Genomic DNA, 19,774 nt, shown 5'->3' with positions numbered 1-19,774 from the left:
AACTTGCGGAAGTCCTGTGGAACCAAAGCCACCACCTTCACGACTCTGTCGTTTTGCCTTAGGGACACTTGATTTGAAGGGTACAAGTTGAGCGATCCGAGTCTTTTCCGGTATTGTGACAGGGGGGGTGGGCGTGGAAATCATCGCACAAATTTGTCCTGTGAAGTCAGCGTCAATAACTCCTGGGTGAACAAAGATCCCTTGAATGGTGGTACTAGATCTGCCCACCAATAATGCACTTAGCCCATGTCCTAGAGGCCCAAACGCATCCAAGGGAACCTTATAGACCCGACAGGATTCTAAGACGACTGTTGTTGCGGTGCATACATCTACCCCGGCTGATCCCTTTGTGCTGGCTGAAAGCTGGCTGAGTAAGCCTGGGTTGGTATCATGCTCTGGGAAAACATTTCTGTCTGAGCGCACATCCCCATTGCGCTCCTGGGGAAGTTTCCCGAATGTGTCAGGGGTCGGCCATTGGCATGGTATAACGATTCACAATATCTCGCAGAATGGCCTGGCTTATCGCATCTTATGCAGCGAGCAGGTCTCCTGTTATCCTTGTTTCTTCTTTGTCTCGTCTGTCTTTGTCTATTGTCCCTCTTAGGTTGTCTTTTCAGTTCCGGGTCAGCATTTTTGGGTTGAATAGGCCGTAGAATTGTGGCCAGAGCAGACTTATAGCTTTCAGATTCTAGCTTAGAGCATGCTTCGATCATTTCTGTTAGTGTAGGCTCCCCTGGCATGGAATTTATGATTTTTCTACATTCTTCATTGGCATTGTCTTTTGCCAGCTGCTTACATAGTAGTTGTCTCAGGTTTTCATCTTCGACCTGTTTTTCAAGGGCTGCAGCAACTTTCTCTACGAAAGATATAAAGTGTTCTTTCTGCCCCTGATAAATCTTCACATACCGTGTTTTTGGGGCAGCCATATCTATGCCCTTTAATAGAGCTCCCACGCCGATCTTTTGGGCTTGCTCAAGAACTTGGGGGTGCCATGTAGCTTGAAAATCAGGGTCAGCGAAAGCATTGGCTCCCAGTAGAGCATCTGCTGGAGCTCCGTATCTGGGGTCAGTTGGGGGTAATTGCATATTTCCGGCTGCAGCTCTCTCAGCCATTCTTCTCCAATTGGCCTCAAAGACCGTATATTGTACTGGTTGAAATAATACCTGACCTAGATGTTTAATGTCGAATGGGGAGAGTAGGTCAGTATTTAATATCCTGATGATCTGCATGACCTGAGGAGAGTCTAAGCCATATTGTGCTACCTTGGTTTGCAGGTCTTGGACTACCTTCCAGGCGATGGTTTCGTGTTTGTCAATTTGACCTGAGTTAGGAAGCGCCTTTGTACTGGGAAGGCTTGGATAAGATCCTCTGTTCGTTCATTACTTCCCTGAACAATCTGCTCAGACCCCTTTTCAGGCAACCCAACTTTTTCTATTAGATCCCAGTCGCCAGCCTCCAGAGCCCGCCTCTTGACTTCTTCCCAGAACCGTTTTGAATTTTTTGGACGCACAGTCACCTTGCATTCGGGAAGCGTCCAGGGACGGTTGTGGGCTGGCCATGTTTGTTGTTGTCTGACTGTCGCCACGGCTTCCTGCAGTGATGAAACATTATCAGGCAGGGGTGTGTCCAATGGCTTCTGACAGGATGCAGACGCTGGGCCAACGGGTCGTGTAAAGGCGGAGGCTGTGGCCGGTTGTGGAACAGTCCATGGAGATGCAGTCTGGGTTGCGGAAACTTGTGTCGGCACCACTGTCTGTGAAGGTGCCACTGCTGTTGTCAGTGGCATGCTTGGCGCCACTTCCGGGGTCGTTGCTGGGCCGGTTGGCACGGCCAGCCCAGGTTGTCCCGGTACAGATTCGGCAGCAATAACTTGCCGCAACATTTCCATCAATGCCGTTAGTTGTTGCGACATTCCTTGCAAACCTGCCATAACCTGGTGTATTATGAAATGCGTTGTTCAGGGTTGCTCCATTTGTGCCCGTGGCAGATAGCCGGGCGCTATGGGTGATGCTGCAGGACATGAAGTTGCGGTAAACCAGGGTGCCATGCCCGGGAACTGTCCTTGTGGTGCCTGGTCTGGTTGAGGGGCCAATGGCGGAGCAGTAGGAAGAACATGTTCTGCTGTAATGGCTGAAGTAGCCGGTTGAGATGCAGAAGAAGGGGAGGCTGTTGGGGCAAAGGGTGGGGGACGCTCCGATGCTTTGTCTTGTCCGGAGGAGTATTCCCGCAAAAAATCACAAGGAGGACACTTGGGTTGGACATAATCTCGCAGGGAGGGGTAAAGCTTCTGTGCAGTCCCCACAACTTTCTCCATATCTGAGGACAGCAGGGGCACAACTGGTGCACTACCCGTGGTCAGTCCCCTTTCAGATAATTCATCGTCCCCTTCAGAAACTTCACTTGTGGATTCATCAGAATCTGGCAATACTTTTTCCTTCCTTTCTACCGTCCATGTCTGCATTACATCATATACAGTTCCCCAAATACGTAGCAGACCAGTCAGGTTCTTTCGTCCAAATAGTGTTTCATAGATTAGCTTATCCCCTAGCTGCTTCCACGCTTCTGAGCTAAAGGGGGTGTTGAGGTCGGTCAGGCATTCATGCTCTGCCGCCCAATCTAACAGCTCACAGAGAGCTTCATCACTTATTTTAGCCCCTGCGACTGTCATTGCAGGTTTGAGAATGGAAAACATCATGCTTTCTTTTGTGGAGCTTTGTCCCATCATTCTAATTTGCAGTTCGTCCCTTGGAGCCCCGTGTACGGAAGCACGTACCTTCAGATCTTAGTTGCGGCTGGATCACGTCGGGGTCACCAGTTGTCGCAGCTGGAAGGCCTCAGGCGGCTCCAAGCAGACCAATGTTCTAATGCAAAGGCTTTAGGCTCTACTCTAAGGAAGGCCCACACTCCTCCAAGGCTCAGGAGGAAATGCCTCACTCTTAGGAGTAAATGCCCTGCCTTAAATAGTCAGGAGTCACATGATTTGCTAGATGGGTCAAGGCTATTGGTCACTTGACCATCCATCTCCCAGAGTGATTGGCTGAATGCTACAGCACCTGTTTCAAGGTAACTTTCCCAGTGTAACGAGCTACAGGTGTTTCTTAGTTAGCCTGCATAGGGAAAGAACTTTCACAGGATGCTGCAGCAGCCAAAAGGTTTCTCCACAGAAGAGGAGGGATAAAATCAAAGCAAAACCTAAAACATGCAGCATGAATTTGAAGAGGTACTTGCTGAAGGGAGATGTATGAATGCTCTGAAGCACCTACTGACGGGACATATTAAAAAGCTGCAGAAATAAAGAAGGTGAGAAATCTAACTTTGGTGAACAAACAGCAAGTGAGAGTGGATTGATTCATTAGCATTTTCAGTTGCCACCTTCCACTGCTTTTTTGTCCTAGAAACCTGTCAGTGAGGGTAGCTATAAAATCATCAACTCCACTATATTAATACAGTGTCTCTGCTGAGTGACCAGTGTATGGGAAGGAAGAACACCAGCTGGCTGCTGTCATGTAATCTGTAAATATTAAATTTCGACTATTATAAATCACCTCAAATTTCTTCAATTCTTCCTTAGCAACTGTGTAAAGCACACCAGAGGAGCTTGGGAAAGCAGCTGTCCTCTCAGAGATTTTCAGCCAGTCTTCAAATCTAGAGTAGTCATCCAAAAACTTTTGCCATAGCCGCCACGTCTCTTCAATTCTGCAATAGATAATGGAAAATCAGGGAATGCTCAGTCTAAAGGCCAGCTGACCTACAGTACTTCAACTAATCATCTACAACAGCAAACAAGCGCTGCACCAGACAATAACTGGCTCTTAATCTAACTCAGACAGCCAGGCTGATAAACAGACCACAGGGACGGCTGGCTCATTCCAGACTGAACTAGAATAAGATGATGCTTTTTTTTTTTTAATGCATCTAATTTTGGAATAAGTATAAAAAGAAAGTTGTAAGCATGCAATAGGAGCTCCAGACATCTGAGTATGTTCTAAATAACTTCTGAGATACAGTCCAGTGTAGGTACCCTAAGCCAGTATTTTAGAGATTAGAAATACCATGCTATTCAACTGCAGAACTTTTCTTACAGGATGCTAAAGATGTTGCAGCATATATTTAAAGTTCTCGTCATTATTCTGCATTGCAAAGGAACACAAACTTCTTTTTTTTGCATTGATCGACAAGTGGTAAAATGCTATCTCAATATAGACTGTAAACATATTTTTATTTAAAAAAAGTTAAAAGTTATTCCAATATTTTAAAAAACCAATTTGACTTCAACTGAATATGTAAAAATAATAGCTGACTCTTGATCCTGAAATCAAATTGGCTTAATAGTGACACAGTTAAGTCCTCAGAACTTCAATACCACTTGATTCAAAATAACAAGATCTTGTTTGGTATGAGTTGTATTACAGCAGAACTCTGTTTTCAGATACAGAATAAGCCTTTCCTAAATCTTAGATATGGAGGTCTGCAAAGGACCTGACCCATGCAAAATTTATGTTTTATTGATGATATGTTGTTTAACCTGACGTTTGATGTCTGGAAATTTTATGCAAATCTGTTTGCATTTTAATATGAATAACCATTTCTAGTACAATGGTTTCTGAAGACTGAGCTCAGTTTACTTACTGTTACAAATCTACTAACAGCATAACATGTACATTGCAAGAAAGTAGAGTTCAATGCATTGCTCCACATTAACTTAAAATAGTTCTGAATTAATTTGCTGGACACAAAGGTATGAAGAATCTGTATATTTCCATGACAGACTGTGTCAAAGATAGAATCTCTAAGCTGTATTTATCTATGTGATTATCAGAATCACTTAAAATCACTATACAAGAATTATCAGGGCAATAGTATAAAATTACTTAAAGATAGCAATCTGTGAATATAGAGCAACACAACTTAAAAGCCACATTTTTTTTTTTTTCACAAAATAAATAAAATAAATAAATAAAACCTTTACTAAATATTAAGAATATCCCACAAAACCAAAGACCATTTAGAGTTCAATTCGTCATTTTGAAAAAGCCTAAACTTTACCCAGAGTTCTTGAAACGACTGTGTAAACATCACAGAAATCAGATTCAAAATATAAAAAGATACAGAAAAGTTCTTCATAAATAAAGGAGTTCAAACAGTTAAACATGTATTATTACTGGTCAGCACAGAGTATATAGAATCATAGAATGAATCATAGAATGGTTTGGGTTGGAAGGGACCTCAGAGATCATCTAGTTCCAAGCCCCCTGCCATGGGCAGGGAAACCCTCCACTACACCAGGTTGCCCAAAGCCTCATCCAACCTGGCCTTGAACACCTCCAGGGATGGGGCATCCACAACTTCTCTGGGCAACCTGTTCCAGTACCTCACCACCCTCAATGTAAAGAATTTCTTTCTTATATCTAACCTAAATCTGCCCTCTTTCAGTTTAAATCCATTGCCCCTTGTCCTATCACTACACACCCTTGTAAAAAGTCCCTCTCCAGCTTTCCTGTAGGCCCCCTTTAGGTACTGGAAAGCTGCTATAAGATCACCCCGGAGCCTTCTCTTCTCCAGGCTGAACAGCCCCAACTCTCTCAGCCTGTCTTCATAGCAGAGGTGCTCCAGCCCTCAGATCATCTTCGTGGCCCTCCTCTGGACTCGTTCACCGAGTCCGATATAGCATTGGCCTAATCTAGCCTACATCGTTTTGGCTATTAAAATCACCTATGCTATCCTAGATGGGAACAGAAAACAAAGGATCTTCTGGATATCATGGGCATGCATTGTACAGATGGTCTAAGCATGTGCAGTAAATCAGATCACACCCAAGATGCACAGGTGCTACAGCCCACATTTGCTCAAGAAAGATAAGGTGGGCAGATGAGAAAATTCCAGATGAGTGTTCGGTCCTAAAATTCTTCCAAATAAAAAAAATCAGACATAAGAGAAACTGTTGAGGAACACTAGGTGCATGAAAACCTTAACACCTGGAATAATACTCCATCCATTCGATAACTAGTTTCCCCATCAGTCTCAGTAGTGTTAGGGTAAACTTTAAGTCTTACATCTCTCTCTTTTAGGTCATGTTTTCTAAATTTCTTAAAGTCACTGCTATCATCTAAGCTTTCTCCAGTTTCTTTCTCATCATTTCTATGAAGCATGGGAAATAAGACATAATTCCATCAAAGGCCTTGTAAGAAAAATTTGACATCTGTACCCTGTATAAAGGCACATACGAACACAATCCAAAATTTCTTTTTGCCTCACAGCACAACAGTTATTGGTGTATGATCTGTATATCAGTGTTTGATCTTTTTCCAACCCCTACACCCTTTTCTTCAGTACTGCAACCTTAACACATACCTTCTATCCTTTATTTGTGCCTGCGGAAGAAAATATTGATTTGTAGGCATTTTAGACTTACTTAAGTCGCCTTTCCATTGACATTGCACAAATATTCCTCCACCTTCTGTCCAGATTGCGTGTAGCCTGCTGGATAGAGTCACACTCTGCTTCTGTGGCACAAGCATCACAGTCATGAAGAAGGACTTCACACAGATTGAGAACAGATGCCACTCCAGTGCTGTGTTTCTCTATGTCCCTCTGAAGTTCCTGCAGGTGAAGAAATTAATTCTTAAGATAAATTGCAAAAAATGAATAACTACAAATGCATTTCTTTTCTACTTATTCAAAGCAAAATTTGATAAGCTTGCAAACAGGAGAAAAGCATCCAATGAATACCTATTAAAGAGACTGCATCTGCACAAGTGGCATTGCAATGTTATCAATGAGGCCAGGAGAACCTGGCAGCATGCACAGTTTTCCCAGGGACTACGAACACCAGACCATCACCTGGCACAAACGTCAGAGCTCTGCATGCTCAGCTGAGCATCTTTCACATACATTTAATCAACATCACCAATAAATGATGGAATTATGCCCAGCCCTTTCCCATCATCACAGAGAATGTACAGCAGAAGTTAGTAAGAGAAGTGTGACAGGAAAATTGTTCTTATCTACTGCGAGGGTTTTGTGGAGATGCCCTTTGTGAATTTACTTTTCCCTACATGAGCTAGCTGCATAGTGGGGTGTTTGAAATGGAGATCGGCAGCAGCACATGTTGAACAGTGCATCTCTACTAGGAGATTATTCTTCCTTCAACTTCCAATTCTATAACGTTTCATTGGAAATGGAAGAGGAAAATTGTCTTAGCATTTATTATATGTAATCAGTATTATTTCTCCTATTGGTCTCTTGGTTGCAATGGTTTGTTCTACACTAATGATAATGTTTTATCTTGAAGCAATGTTTCAGCTTCAGTTTTGAACTACAGGTTCAAGTCAAGAGAAACCAGAAAACTAATTGGCTATTTCTGTTGGATCAGTGCAAGGAAAAGAAACTCTGCTTGACTTCTGCCTACATTTGCAATGAATCATCAGAATACTAGATGGAAAAATTAGGATAGACAGTAACAAAGCCAAGACAACATAATTCCAATAGTGACAATGAAGTACTAATGTGACTACACCAAAAAGTGATACGTTGGATCTAGAATATTATGCCCACTTCTGATTCAGATGAAGAAAAGAACTATTAGAGACATGGAATTTTATTTAGGAGAATAAGAACTTAGCAGTTTGACAATGAATAGAGGTAAACTGCTCCGCAAAATTTTGCTAGTGCCGTAAACTATAACATGCAAAGGGAAATACAGTGTCAACATATTGTGCCTAAGCAGTTTAAAGTCTGACTAGAGGAAATTGTCTTACAACTAGAAATATGATGTTCTGAAAATGCCTTCTAGCTGGAAATGAGATCTAAACATAGAATCTAAAAACCTCAGCAAATTTGAAATGGAGCAAGGTCAACTCATATCAACCATCTGATTTGGTTGTTTGTGATAACTGGGGTTGGACTCAATGACTCAAATAATCTATTTCCTCTTCTCATCTATGAAACAGAAGGCTATTTTGTGAACATCAACATGAGACCATCAAGTGGAAAATCACAATGTTTTCTTCCTCAGCACTGGCCCTTTAACTTTCACTTGCCTGGAAAATACTCTTTCATTGTAATGTCCAAGTGCTTATTCTTCCTTCTACCCGTCCTGAAATGTTACATAAGGGCAAATAGTATAAATAAAAGCGATACTCTATGAAACACATACTCCAGACAGCTATGAGAGTTGAGGTTAAGCAAGTTCAGGTAACATAATCTCCTCTCTGCTGTTTTGGAGTAGAGCAGTAGTGAGTATTGCCAGTTGGTGGTCCTGAGGATTCCTACAGGTTAAACTTTTTTATTCACCTACAGAACCTTTCTACAAGCAATGTCTACACTGTTTTATGTCCATAGATTTATATTTCTTGCCCAGATTTTAAAATATTCTATGTTTATTAGAGAACATTTAGCCTTTTGGTTAGTTCACAAAGGCACATCACTTTTATGCACTGCTGTCAGCCACATACAGTTTTTTTTTTTCCTTTATCAACCCAAAAGCAAATATCATTTTTTCCACATTTCAAGTGGTAGCAGATTAAGGAAGTAAAGCAACAAGTAATCCTTGAAATTATGTTTGCAACCCCAGGAAAGTACTGCAGTGAAGTTAGCCAAGTTAGTCAACCTTCCCCAGGATAGCCAGCTTTAACTGTACCTTTAATTTCACTACAGAGACCAGCACCCTGCAAACCTGATTCTTGGCTTAAGTAGATGCTGAGAAGTAGGTAACGGAGTTACAGAAATAGAATTTGGTCCTCCTTTTCAAAGCATAATAATTCTAATGTAATTTTCTATGTGAACAACTGGTAGCAGTACGAGCAAGGAAGAAAAAATGACCTCAGTGGAGGATCAAACATGGAAAAGAACATAAGATCACTAATGGAAGAAGAAAGAAGAATGAGAAGATGGCCAATGTACTGGCCTTCTGAGATGCAGTGGAGAGTGGTATAGCCTCCGACTAACAAAAATACTGGTTGCCATACACTGAAGGCAGGTGTGTTTTTTTAATTATTATGACCATGGATTGTGATGGTATCAAATCAAATCATCATCAAATTTCCAAACATGGCATCCTCCCAGGATGAGATTCATCTCTATTTCTCCCCTTTGGAGTTCAAATGAAGACACTCACACTTCTACACAATATCACTGCATGCCATCACTGCATGGGGATCACCACAAGGAAATAGCAGAAGGCAGAGCTACACTAGTCTCTGTGCCCAGAATAACTCCCATAAGGAGTGATTGCAACAAACGGCATAGGGATGCCTGCATAAGGATGCTAGTAAAAGATCTCAAGTATCTACTTTGTTGATAGCAATGTTTAGCCCTGCCCAGCACTTTATTGTCTGAGAAACACCACATATTAGTGATGCTTGTATGTTACAAATTATCCCTATGTAAGTTAAATATAGAATATTAATAAGCAATTCTGTACAGTCATGTAGCAAATCAATTGTGGAGCCAGCAAAAACTCTGAGGGGTTCTTGGTTCTCATTCCCACATTCAGCTCAAAGGAGCAAAATGCCAGTTTGTACACTCCATAAATTAATTACCCCCCCAATATATTCTGGTGCTCCTCTTATCACATATTTCACTCTCCTCTGGAGAAAGAATTCAGGGGAGCATCTAACTCATCTACAGTGAGGCACCAAAAGGTATTCTTCCCAATAAATAACCAACAGGAACGCAAGAGAACAACAGTCTTCCCCAGCAATATGCTTCTAGGTATAACCGCACTGAGTGGTAAAGAGGAACAGGAAAGAGAAGTATAGTAAATCTTAGGAGGAATATTAGTTTTGATGTCAAAATCTTTTTGACTTAACATTTTTCTGCCTGTTCCAGTGTTGACTATTTTGTTCTAGCACTGCATAAAGGCTTTGTGTGCTATAAACCAGCCAATTTTAACTTCACATGTATAGTTCATGCATCTTTGCGTGCAAAGTGATTCTCAAACAAGCTGCAAAATAAAATTGAGTTAGAAAGGTTGCTAAAAAATAATCATTTTCAAGCATGTGCAAATTTTGCAAGGTCTAATAGGTGTCAGTTTTGCCTCTGGGAACAGATAATTCAAACAAACAAAAACCACAAACCCCAAAGGAAAAATTGCAGTAACTCATTCAGGTTACATCTCTTGGTGCCTTACCTTTCTCGGAAATGTCAATCAGCTCCTGGTGGATTCGATGTCAAAGCCAGCAGAAGGCTCTATAAGTGACACAGTAAGTACCACTTGCCTTGATATTTAAACACCTCTTTGCCTCATGCCCTCTCAGCATCGAGCTGGGTATGGGCAGCCCACAGACACTCTACTCTGGCTCTCCCCATGTCATCATGCACCTGATAAGTGTGATGTATTTTACCTGCTGTTCATTTAGCTTCCTTTGTATCTCCTCAGAGTCACAAGTTTCATAGACGATAGGTTTGGACAGCTCTGACTCAATGTGGGCAAGCCAAGACCTCAGGCTACTCATATTTTTATCCAGCTGCTGCACAGCAACAAGGGTCTCCTTCAACTTTTTTACCCTGTAAAGAAAAAGAAATGGCAGCATAAGTCCACCCTGAAGGAGAATTTCTACAATATGTGTTTCAGGAGGTTTTCAGAGAAACTTAACTTAGTTGGCAAATCCTGTTCTGAAGTCTTCCTTTATTTTGTAACAGAAGTATATTACATGTGCAAGTAGTCCTGCATTCATAGATTCCACTTAAGAAAAATTAATACCAGATAACAGCTGCAAAGCTTCTGTACCTTTTTCAGTTGAGCTAAATGTTTGTTAAGAAAGGAAAACTTTTTTTTTTTTAATGAACTCACATTCATCAAAACCCTAAAACAATCTAAATAATTCAGTTGTGTATTTGACCAACAGATGCCAAAAGTTCTTCTTAGACTACAAATAACTTATCAACTTAACCAGTACTGGTGATGGAGTGCACTGAGTGAACAGGCCTTTTTCATCCTGTGATTTCTAAACACTGAACTGCTGTTAGAATCATAGAATAGTTTTGGTTGGAAGGGATCTTTAAAGGTCATCTAAGTCCAATCTCCCCTGCAATATGCAGGGACATCTTCAACTAGATCAGGTTGCTCAGAGCCCCATCCAACCTGACTTTGAATGTTTCCAGGCACAGGGCATCTACTGCCTCTCTGGGCAACCTGTTCCAGTGTGAAGACTTGTCTTTGAAGAAATAAGTTTTAGAGAGAGAAATTCAGCTGAGAACTAAGCAAGAATTCCTGAATCCCAAAGGCTGCTTTAAGTTGTTCTTGATCTTAACAGACTACTTCAGATTTAAACAGATGAAATTGGAATGTAACTGCATGGCGATTTCTAAATAGTATTTTTCTTGAGACGCTGACTGTGCAACAGCAATGGCCAGGAAAGAGGAAAATTTGACTAAACCTTCATCTTATCTCAATATTTTTTCCTTCAGCCTGTTTCAGCTGCAAAAATGTCTGTCAATAATCCCCTCCTTCCTACCCCCACATTACATAACATACATTAGTGTATTCTGAAATTGTTTCTAAGCTTTAATTTTTTCTGTTCATGTAGTACCACAAACAATTTTGAGTAACATTCCCTTTTATGCTTCTATTGCTCTTCCACGTAAGTGTTTCAATATCAGAAAGCTTCAAGAGATGAGTGCAGCTAGGAATAGACTAAATCAGGTTGAAAAACACAAGGTTGCCAGATTTGTCAAACAAACAAAATACCACCTGACTATCCTATAATTCAAACAGAGCAATTCACATTTTTTCCATAATACTAACCAGGAAATTTATCAAGTGTTTCCATATTTAAAGCAGTAGTTGAAGCTGACCATTAAGAGTCTAATATGGGTGTCCTTTTCTTACCAGAGAGAAATGCAGAGATCTTAAAAACCACTTAAAACACTTAGACGTTGAATCTTTCAAATTTTTGTCTCTTTCTAGCCCTCTCTTTAGATCATAGATGATCAAACTGTGGCTCTTTAGCATCAAAACCACTTAAGAACAGTTTTAATGCATCTTCCTTACCAGAGTCTCACGATCAGCAGCCACAAGGTTGTGATCTGAAATAAAATCTTGGTAATTGGAAAAAATCTGGATAATCTTAAAATCTGGCTATGAAGGAACTGAAGTCAACACAACTGTGCTGAAAGACTGCTGCAGTACTCATCATCAGCTTATCCTGAAACAGCTATGTGTTTAGCCTTGGAGAGATACTAGGAGAACAACCAATGTCTTGGGGTACCATCTCCTCGTCATCTGTGGTTGTACATACAGTGCTTTGTGGGTTTGGACCTATTGAAACTAGCTCATAGGGTGAGCATGAATGTTGGTTATTACTCTTCTGGAACTGACATATAGCTTTTTAGTCTCTGAAACTAATTAAGAGGAGTGAAATCTTGCACATTTTCTGCTTAGATTTTCAAGGCTGGATGCTGCTAATCCTTTGCAGGCATGCCAGAGTAGGTACGGGAACAATGAGTCATGTCAGCCCTGTGTAGATGCAATGTCACTCTATTATTTGCAAGCCCAAGCTGTGGACCAGGCTTGCAATTGTGTAGCACCCTAACCTCTGTACCGGATTCTATTTACATTTTGCCCACAACACCTGATTTAAAAAACGCCCTCTTTACCTCAGGTAGATTGCATGGGAATACATCCCTGCCAGGAGAAGAAACAACCCCAGCCCAAAGAGAGCCATTTTCAGTCACATGACCCAAGTCACTCGAGAGAGAAAAAGATTTAAAAAAACCCAACATACCAAAAGAACACTCCAATCAAAACCTAAACCTACTGCTAAACCTGCCCTCCTGCCAAACTGTTGCAATTCCAAAAGTTAAAAAAAGTAGAAAAACAAAGGACAACTCCCCACCCACCACTACATTTACTGTTAATAACTGTTCTTTTCTTGTATCGAGTCCAACATAACAGGTTCCTTGTCCATGGTACAAACAGAAGCAAATAAACAAGTGCTTCTTGGAGTCTGCTGGGCTTACTTTTTTGACTGAACTGCAATACAGTGCTGTGCCTCTAGCTACTCTAAAAACACAGCTGCGAACAAATAATAGATGTAATCCATCATGCCTAAGAGTTTTCCTTCTGAATTTTGGCAGGCAAGATGCCTATGCTTTTCATCTCACTGAATATTGTGCCTGTGTACAAATAATTACATAATTTGTGTGCAACAAAATTATCTTTCCCTTAAAAATGTAACAGCTCAAAATCCCATCTTTCCATGCTAATGGCAGGACCTGAAAGTTAATGAAACTAAAAGCTCTGCTTGGAGACAAAGGTCAAATTAGAAATCATTCAAGTTCGTAGGATACCTAACCAACTGTAATTTTGATCTTTTAAGATTTCGTTTACAAGACTATGTTTAAACAGTTAATTATTCCAGTAATCATCTCATGTTTCTGTTGCAGCACTATGCATATTACTACAAGAGACTTGAGATAACTCCTTTGCTTTATAATGAAGATTCCACATTCAAAACAAAGGGTTGGACCCACGACATGGTTGTTTTATAGGTTGTTTTTTATATAACACACACATACCAGCTTTGCTACACTTCACAAATACTTAAGACTCTCAGAATGGAAAATACTATAGAATTCAACTCTTTGTTGTTATAGTTTACTGACAAAAACTCATTTGAAAGATTGTACCTGTTTCCCCAAGAAAGTAATAACTTTAAAACACCTATTTTACATTAAGGAAAGGCAGTGGGAGAACCACATCGAGCTGAAATTAAGCACAAATAACTTTAATTCAACCAGTCCTAAATTAGACAGCCTCAGATTCCACTTAAACCTAAACAGGAACAACCCTGCAAAAACATAACAATGCATCATATAGAACTCATAGCTACTGCATTAGTCATTTAGACAGCTGGTTACTAATATTAAACTTTAAAAGCAACATGAAAAAAGTCACTAAGAGCATGTTAGTTAAATCTGTACAAAGCCCATAGAAAGCAGAAAAGTTTAAAAAAATCTACTTCAAATTGGAGATAAATTTTCAAGAAATACTTATTCTATGAAATAGATAAAAATATTACACTATTAAAATACATTTAAAAAAAATCAGTTTAAAATAATCTTTTTATTATTAAAAACGATTTATTGCCCAAAGTACAATACTACTGTGTACCAGGACACTACTACCCTCAGTTATATTTGCTCTTCAGATCACAGTTTCCCCTTTCAGAGAATAAATTTCTGGAACTCTGAAGAATAACAGCAAAACTTCTAGAAAAGATAATGTGAAGAGGGAAAAAGAGAAGCTGAATCAAAAATCCAAGGTGATGTAGGTTGAGTTCAAGTACTACTAGCAGTTCCAAAACAGTTATTAACGTGTACAGGATTGACCAGCTTTGGTAAGTTAAGTCTGAAATACTTTCTTTACAGCCTCTCTTCTTTTCTGCCTTTTGCTTGTAGCCATGCCCCTTTGATGACACAAACAGTGAGCAGCCGAATACAAAGTCTGCTTTCTCTCATGTGTGTACACGCTCTTGTATTTAAAAACAGCAGTAAAACCAGTTTACAGTTTCTTTCAGACAGTTAAGAGATTTTTTTTTTAGTTCTAAGTCTGCATCAGTAAGAAAAAATTATTCTGGGATTCAAAAGTTCTAGCTGTAAAACAAAGTATGCTCGTATCACTGTCAACTATTTTTAAATTGAGCAGAAAATAGTCATTTCTAGCTAAGGTAGTGATTTCTACACATCAATATTTCAATTAGTTTCCCAGCAAGCCAAGACTTCAGAAAGAACCATATCAATCAAAAGCAAACAAAAATAGCTGCCTGCCTTGTGATATCACAATTACAGTCTGGGAGATCTGAATCCAAACTGCCGTCCTCCGCCATCCTCACAGCATGCGAGTCCTCCGCCACCACCATGAAATTTTCCAGCATTAAAAAGAAGAACTTCCACTCCAAAAGTCTGCAAACACTGTGCTTTGGGCGGGGGGAGGAAAGGGGACACACTTCTCTTTGCTGGTGAGTACTGTACAGAAAATGTTGCACGCCAAACAAGTGTTAGCAGCCGTGGCTTGAAGAGATTGACTGGCGACAAGTGGTCATGTTTCTAAATAAAACTTGCATTCATCAACATGTGCCAGACTTGAGCTCCAGGAATGTGGACTGTGAGTGCTAGGGGAAGGGATGAAAACACATACAACAAAGTCTTCTTTGCAAAGCCTAAGTAGTTGCAGCAAAAGCACAGCTTCCTGGCTGCAAACATCTGTAACATTTTTTTGCACTGCGCTAACATATCAGAAAAATCCATCTGAAAGGATGAAAATCTTCTAGAAGGAAAGAAACTGAAGTCTGATGCAGAGGCACAATTACCTTTCTGTAGCTGTCTCTTCTGCAGTTACAGACCACCTCAGAATAGAGAGGCAATTAAAAAAAGCAGGCAAGGAAACAGAATGTGAGAAAGAAAGAGGGTTTTACAGGTGAACTGAGAAGTTCCACCACACAGCATAAAATCAATAGGCAAAGATTCAGACTGGATGTATGTTACTATACTGTCACCAAAGGATTTTCACAGAATGCTTTCTATTAGTTCACAGCTGTAGGAAACAAACCACTAAGAAAAATGCTTCAGGCAAAGGATGACCACAGCTTTGCAGAAAAGCACACAAGCTATAACAACTCATTAATGCTGTCAGGAATCCAGAAGATGAAAATGTGTGTTCTAGTCTCAATAACAGAACAATTGATCTCTATTTACTAGCTGAGTGTTGCCAAAATTCATATTACATGATACATTTCAAACTCTTCCTGTACTTAAAGGGGGCCTACAGGAAAGCTGGAGAGGGACTTTTTACAAGGGTATATGGTGATAAGACAAGGGGCAATGGATTTAAACTGAAAGAGGGGAGATTTCGATTAGATATAAGGAAGACGTTTTTTACATTGAAGATGGTGAGGCACCGGCACAGGTTGCCCAGAGAAGTTGTGGATGTCCCATCCCTGGAAGTGTTCAAGGCCAGGTTGGATGAGGCTTTGAGCAACCTGGTGTAGTGGAGGTTGTCCCTGTCCAGGGCAACTAGATGATCTTTGAGGTACCTTCCAACCCTAACTATTCTATGAGTCTATGATTCCAAAATATCATAACAGGAACACACCTCAATATATAACAACATATTCTAAAAAGCCTTTGGAGACTTCTAAAAATTATCTTCATAGAATCATATGTCAGTCTCATCTCGTGCCTGGCAAGATCATGGAGCAGATCCTCCTGGCGACTATGCTAAGGCACACAGAAAATAAGGAGGTGATTGGTGACGGCCAACATGGCTTCACTAAGGGAAAATCCTGCCTGACTAATTTGGTGGCCTTCTATGGTGAGGTTACAGCATTGATGGATAAGGGAAGAGCAACTGACATTGTTTACCTGGACTTATCCAAAGCATTTGATACTGTCCCACACGACATCCTTGTCTCTAAACTGGAAAGACATGGTTTTGGGGGGATGCAAACCCTTTTGTCCAGCGGGAATTAGACATCAATACAAGTGCTTTGTACATACATCAATCAACAACTATGGGCTTTAACTATGAGCCTAAGCTACAGTTGAACTAGCAAAATTTCCACAACCTAGCATCAAACCTCTCCACCATTTACTTGCCAACTTCAGCAACGCAATGTTCAAACTTTGTGGAGTTTTTTTCACTTCAGTAAGCACTGAAATGGAAAGGGTTATCTGTTTAATATCATACAATAGTGCTGAGCATGCTAGTTGAGAAGGTGAAGTTGAAACGATCTGGAAACAAAAGTAAATAAATATTTTACATAAATTAGTTTAGAATTAGGACTTGACACCCTGCTTCATGATCACGGAACGAGAAATTTTAAGTGTATAATGTTGCAGTTTATATTTCCCTATCCCAAGAATGGTACAGAATCCTGAACTCTCACTTGTCCCTCTTAATACTGAATAGACAACACAGTTCTTTTAAAGATGTGTTTTGTAGTTTCTGAAGGCAATCACTTTTCACTAGAAACTTCCTGAAGGTATTATTTGAACATTTGTCAGACTAGGTGTTTCAAAAGACAAACACAAAAATACAGCAAAAATACTTTATGTTCAACAACTGGTGATGTATCACGTCCTCTGAAACCAGCAGGCCTCTCGATCATAATGCACCACTTCCTGACTTAACTGTAAGAAATATACGGCATTTATTACTTTAAAATGAACCACTATAAAAGGAGCTGGAGCCACCAGAATGCTTCTGCTTACATAAAATTTACTGCTCCCATGCTTACAGATTTCAGAGCAGGAATGCAGTAAAACCATATGAAAAATGAATGGACAAAAAGGATGACAAAATGAAACAAACTTTTTTGCTGCTAACAGGGCTGAAGTATTACTAATTCATATATTCTTATGTGACAGAAGTGTAAAGTATAAAGAATATGTATGTTTTATGAAGTGCAAAATTGTGACAAAATTATTGTTAGTAATGGGAGGAAGGTTGTAGCATGACCCAAGAGAAAGCATTGAAACAAATAAACCAGTTTCTTCACATAGCAAACAACAATCCTGTGTTTCTTTAAGTTACGGAAATTGCTGTTATATTTTGGACCTTGAGTAAAAAGAATATTTAAGCCCATGTGCATATGTCTACCTGCAGATACTCTTCTCCATCAGTGAAAAACATAATCAGGCAGAAAAACTAAGACTTTGTTTTGGAACTGCTCTTCTCAAAATCCAAAACTACAAATGCACTGTTTTGATTCCTCTGCCAAGAATTTTTCAGAAAAACATTTGCCCTCAGTTCTAAGCACTCTTCTGAAGTAAGATGGTATTGGATCAAGGCTCACTAAATCTGACTGCAACCAAACTTATGTCATTCTAGCAAGTAATCTTTTGAATTGACTCTTCTTGAAGAAATGATGTCAGGTACTGTAAAGTAAAACATGAAGGTGAATTTCACATAAATTTGTTGATGGTTAAGAATGAACTCACTCACAGTTATTGATGAAAAGGAAGACAATAAAAAGATTTTAAATTCATGTCATCCATCATATTAATCTGTCCCAAGTAGCACTTACCTGGCTGCAATAAGATCTAGAAGATGTTGCCACCTGTCATTGATCTTGCTAAGTTTGTACTCAATCTCTGATGCCTTACTCTCATGGCTGGCTTTAGCAAGTCGCTCTCCCATTTGCTGGAGCTGGATTTTGTTCTTCTGGGCTACAGCAATTTCCTCTTGATAATCCTGGACAGTGAAGAGCAATCAGAAGTCAGGGTATTTATTCTGAATACGCTCTGCTCTACACTACTAAAGGAACTATACAAAAATAGAGTGAATGTTGTTTTTTTTGGTGATTGGTACAGTGGAGAGACAACCTCTTAAATATCAGATGTATAACCATGAAAAATTTTATCAGAAGAATGAAAAAAAAACAACCGCAAACCAAAACACAATGCCTTCCACAAATATCTCTGCTATAGTTGAACTCATTACAGGCAATTCTGGTTGGACATTTAGTAAAGCATTCAGATGCCTTTGACTTTGCATTCACTTAATGTTCTGGTATCCTGGGAGGTCTCACCTTAAGACGGACAGGAAAATGCTGCATAGCCAGAAAAGAACACAAAAACACAGCCTTACTGGAGCCTATGAGCATCAGTGTAAAGCAAAACATCCACTGTAGCTAATTCAGTATCCTCTTTGCAGCACAAAACAAGTAAGCAGTTGAAGAACAGTATATTAGTGTATATGCACTGCACTTTACCTTTCTAAGTTTCTCAATCATTTCTTCTATGAGGATGTCGCCATTTTGAGAAACCTTACTTTCCATTTGTGTCAGCCACTCACAGAGCTCCTTGTTCTTCTCACTGAAGACAGCCCACTCATTCAGTCTCTCGCCAACTTGCTGTCGACGTAAGGAGACCTTAAAACATTTGCAGAGAGTAAATAAAAACAAAATAGTACATGCATTTAAGAGACGCTTGAAACACTTTGTGCCTCAATGTGATCTCCTCTGTCCCTGCAAGAGTGTTCCAGTCACTTACTTGCCATTAAAACAATTTGGAGTTGTACTGCAAAAACTTTGTGTGACACTCTGAGTTTAGAGGTAAGTGTTAATCTGAGGTTTCCTGTTAGCTACATCCCACTGCATAGAGAAAGGCATCCAAGCGTTACACACAGTAGCCTGTCAATATCTTGTTTTACAATGTCTCTAATCCAAAGGTTTCATCAGAAGGTAAAAAATAAATTTTCTTAGAATTTTTGATCACTTATAAAATGTTATAAAGTGTATTAATAGTTTCTTTTTAGTCTAATAGATTAAATGAAAAAGGAAGATATGAATGCTTGACCAAAGCAAAAAATAGACATATACATAGCGTAGGTCAAACTCCAAAAGACTACGTGATCTATGCATGAGCATGATTTGTAAGTACAAAGCTAAATCAAAGATACACTACATTTTGCCTATGCAAATTTTCACTTTAGTCCCAATGCACTTGTTTCATAGATGGCTATTTCTCCTGAATGGGCATGACATCTTAAGGAGACTCCAAAGGACTAAGGTTTGCCCTTATAGGAAGGAATAGGCACAAAACATCAAATAGGCAAATGTTGTAGTCAAGACAGGAGAAAGAAAATCATTGCTATGTTTAAGAAATTGCTGTAGCAGTGGCAGCACCTCAGACTATGAATAGTAATAGACAGACAAGGATAGACACTGAAATCAAATCAGCAGCAGAGGGTTAGCAGCAAAGTCATCTCTCCCATTTCAGACATTCGTACAACTACTTACTTCCTCCCCATTGTAATCTGCATTGTTTCTGA

General features: G+C 39.8%; 1 protein-coding gene across 5 annotated transcripts in view; it reads right to left on the bottom strand.

Annotated features, from left to right (window-relative positions):
- LOC147529247 (nesprin-1-like) overlaps nucleotides 1-19,774 on the bottom strand; it is a 46,462-nt gene extending 26,688 nt beyond the window's left edge. For 2 of the 5 annotated variants that reach the window (XM_086631472.1, XM_086631473.1), the window contains exons 1-5: nucleotides 18,714-18,872; nucleotides 18,027-18,193; nucleotides 10,344-10,506; nucleotides 6,413-6,600; nucleotides 3,546-3,696 (exon numbers count right to left, since the gene is read on the bottom strand). In XM_086631472.1, the coding sequence (XP_086487598.1) occupies nucleotides 3,546-3,696; nucleotides 6,413-6,600; nucleotides 10,344-10,506; nucleotides 18,027-18,193; nucleotides 18,714-18,779 (735 nt within the window). In that variant the 5' untranslated portion in view covers nucleotides 18,780-18,872. Of the gene's footprint in view, nucleotides 1-3,545; nucleotides 3,697-6,412; nucleotides 6,601-10,343; nucleotides 10,507-14,769; nucleotides 14,862-18,026; nucleotides 18,194-18,713; nucleotides 18,873-19,742 lie in introns of those variants that run through there. The other 3 variants (XM_086631477.1, XM_086631476.1, XM_086631474.1) reach the window with 3 other exon arrangements.

This window comes from Tauraco erythrolophus, chromosome 2 (assembly GCF_009769465.1).
Source record: "Tauraco erythrolophus isolate bTauEry1 chromosome 2, bTauEry1.pri, whole genome shotgun sequence".
Lineage (NCBI taxonomy): Eukaryota > Metazoa > Chordata > Aves > Musophagiformes > Musophagidae > Tauraco > Tauraco erythrolophus.
This window is presented reverse-complemented; position numbering and strand designations above follow the sequence as displayed.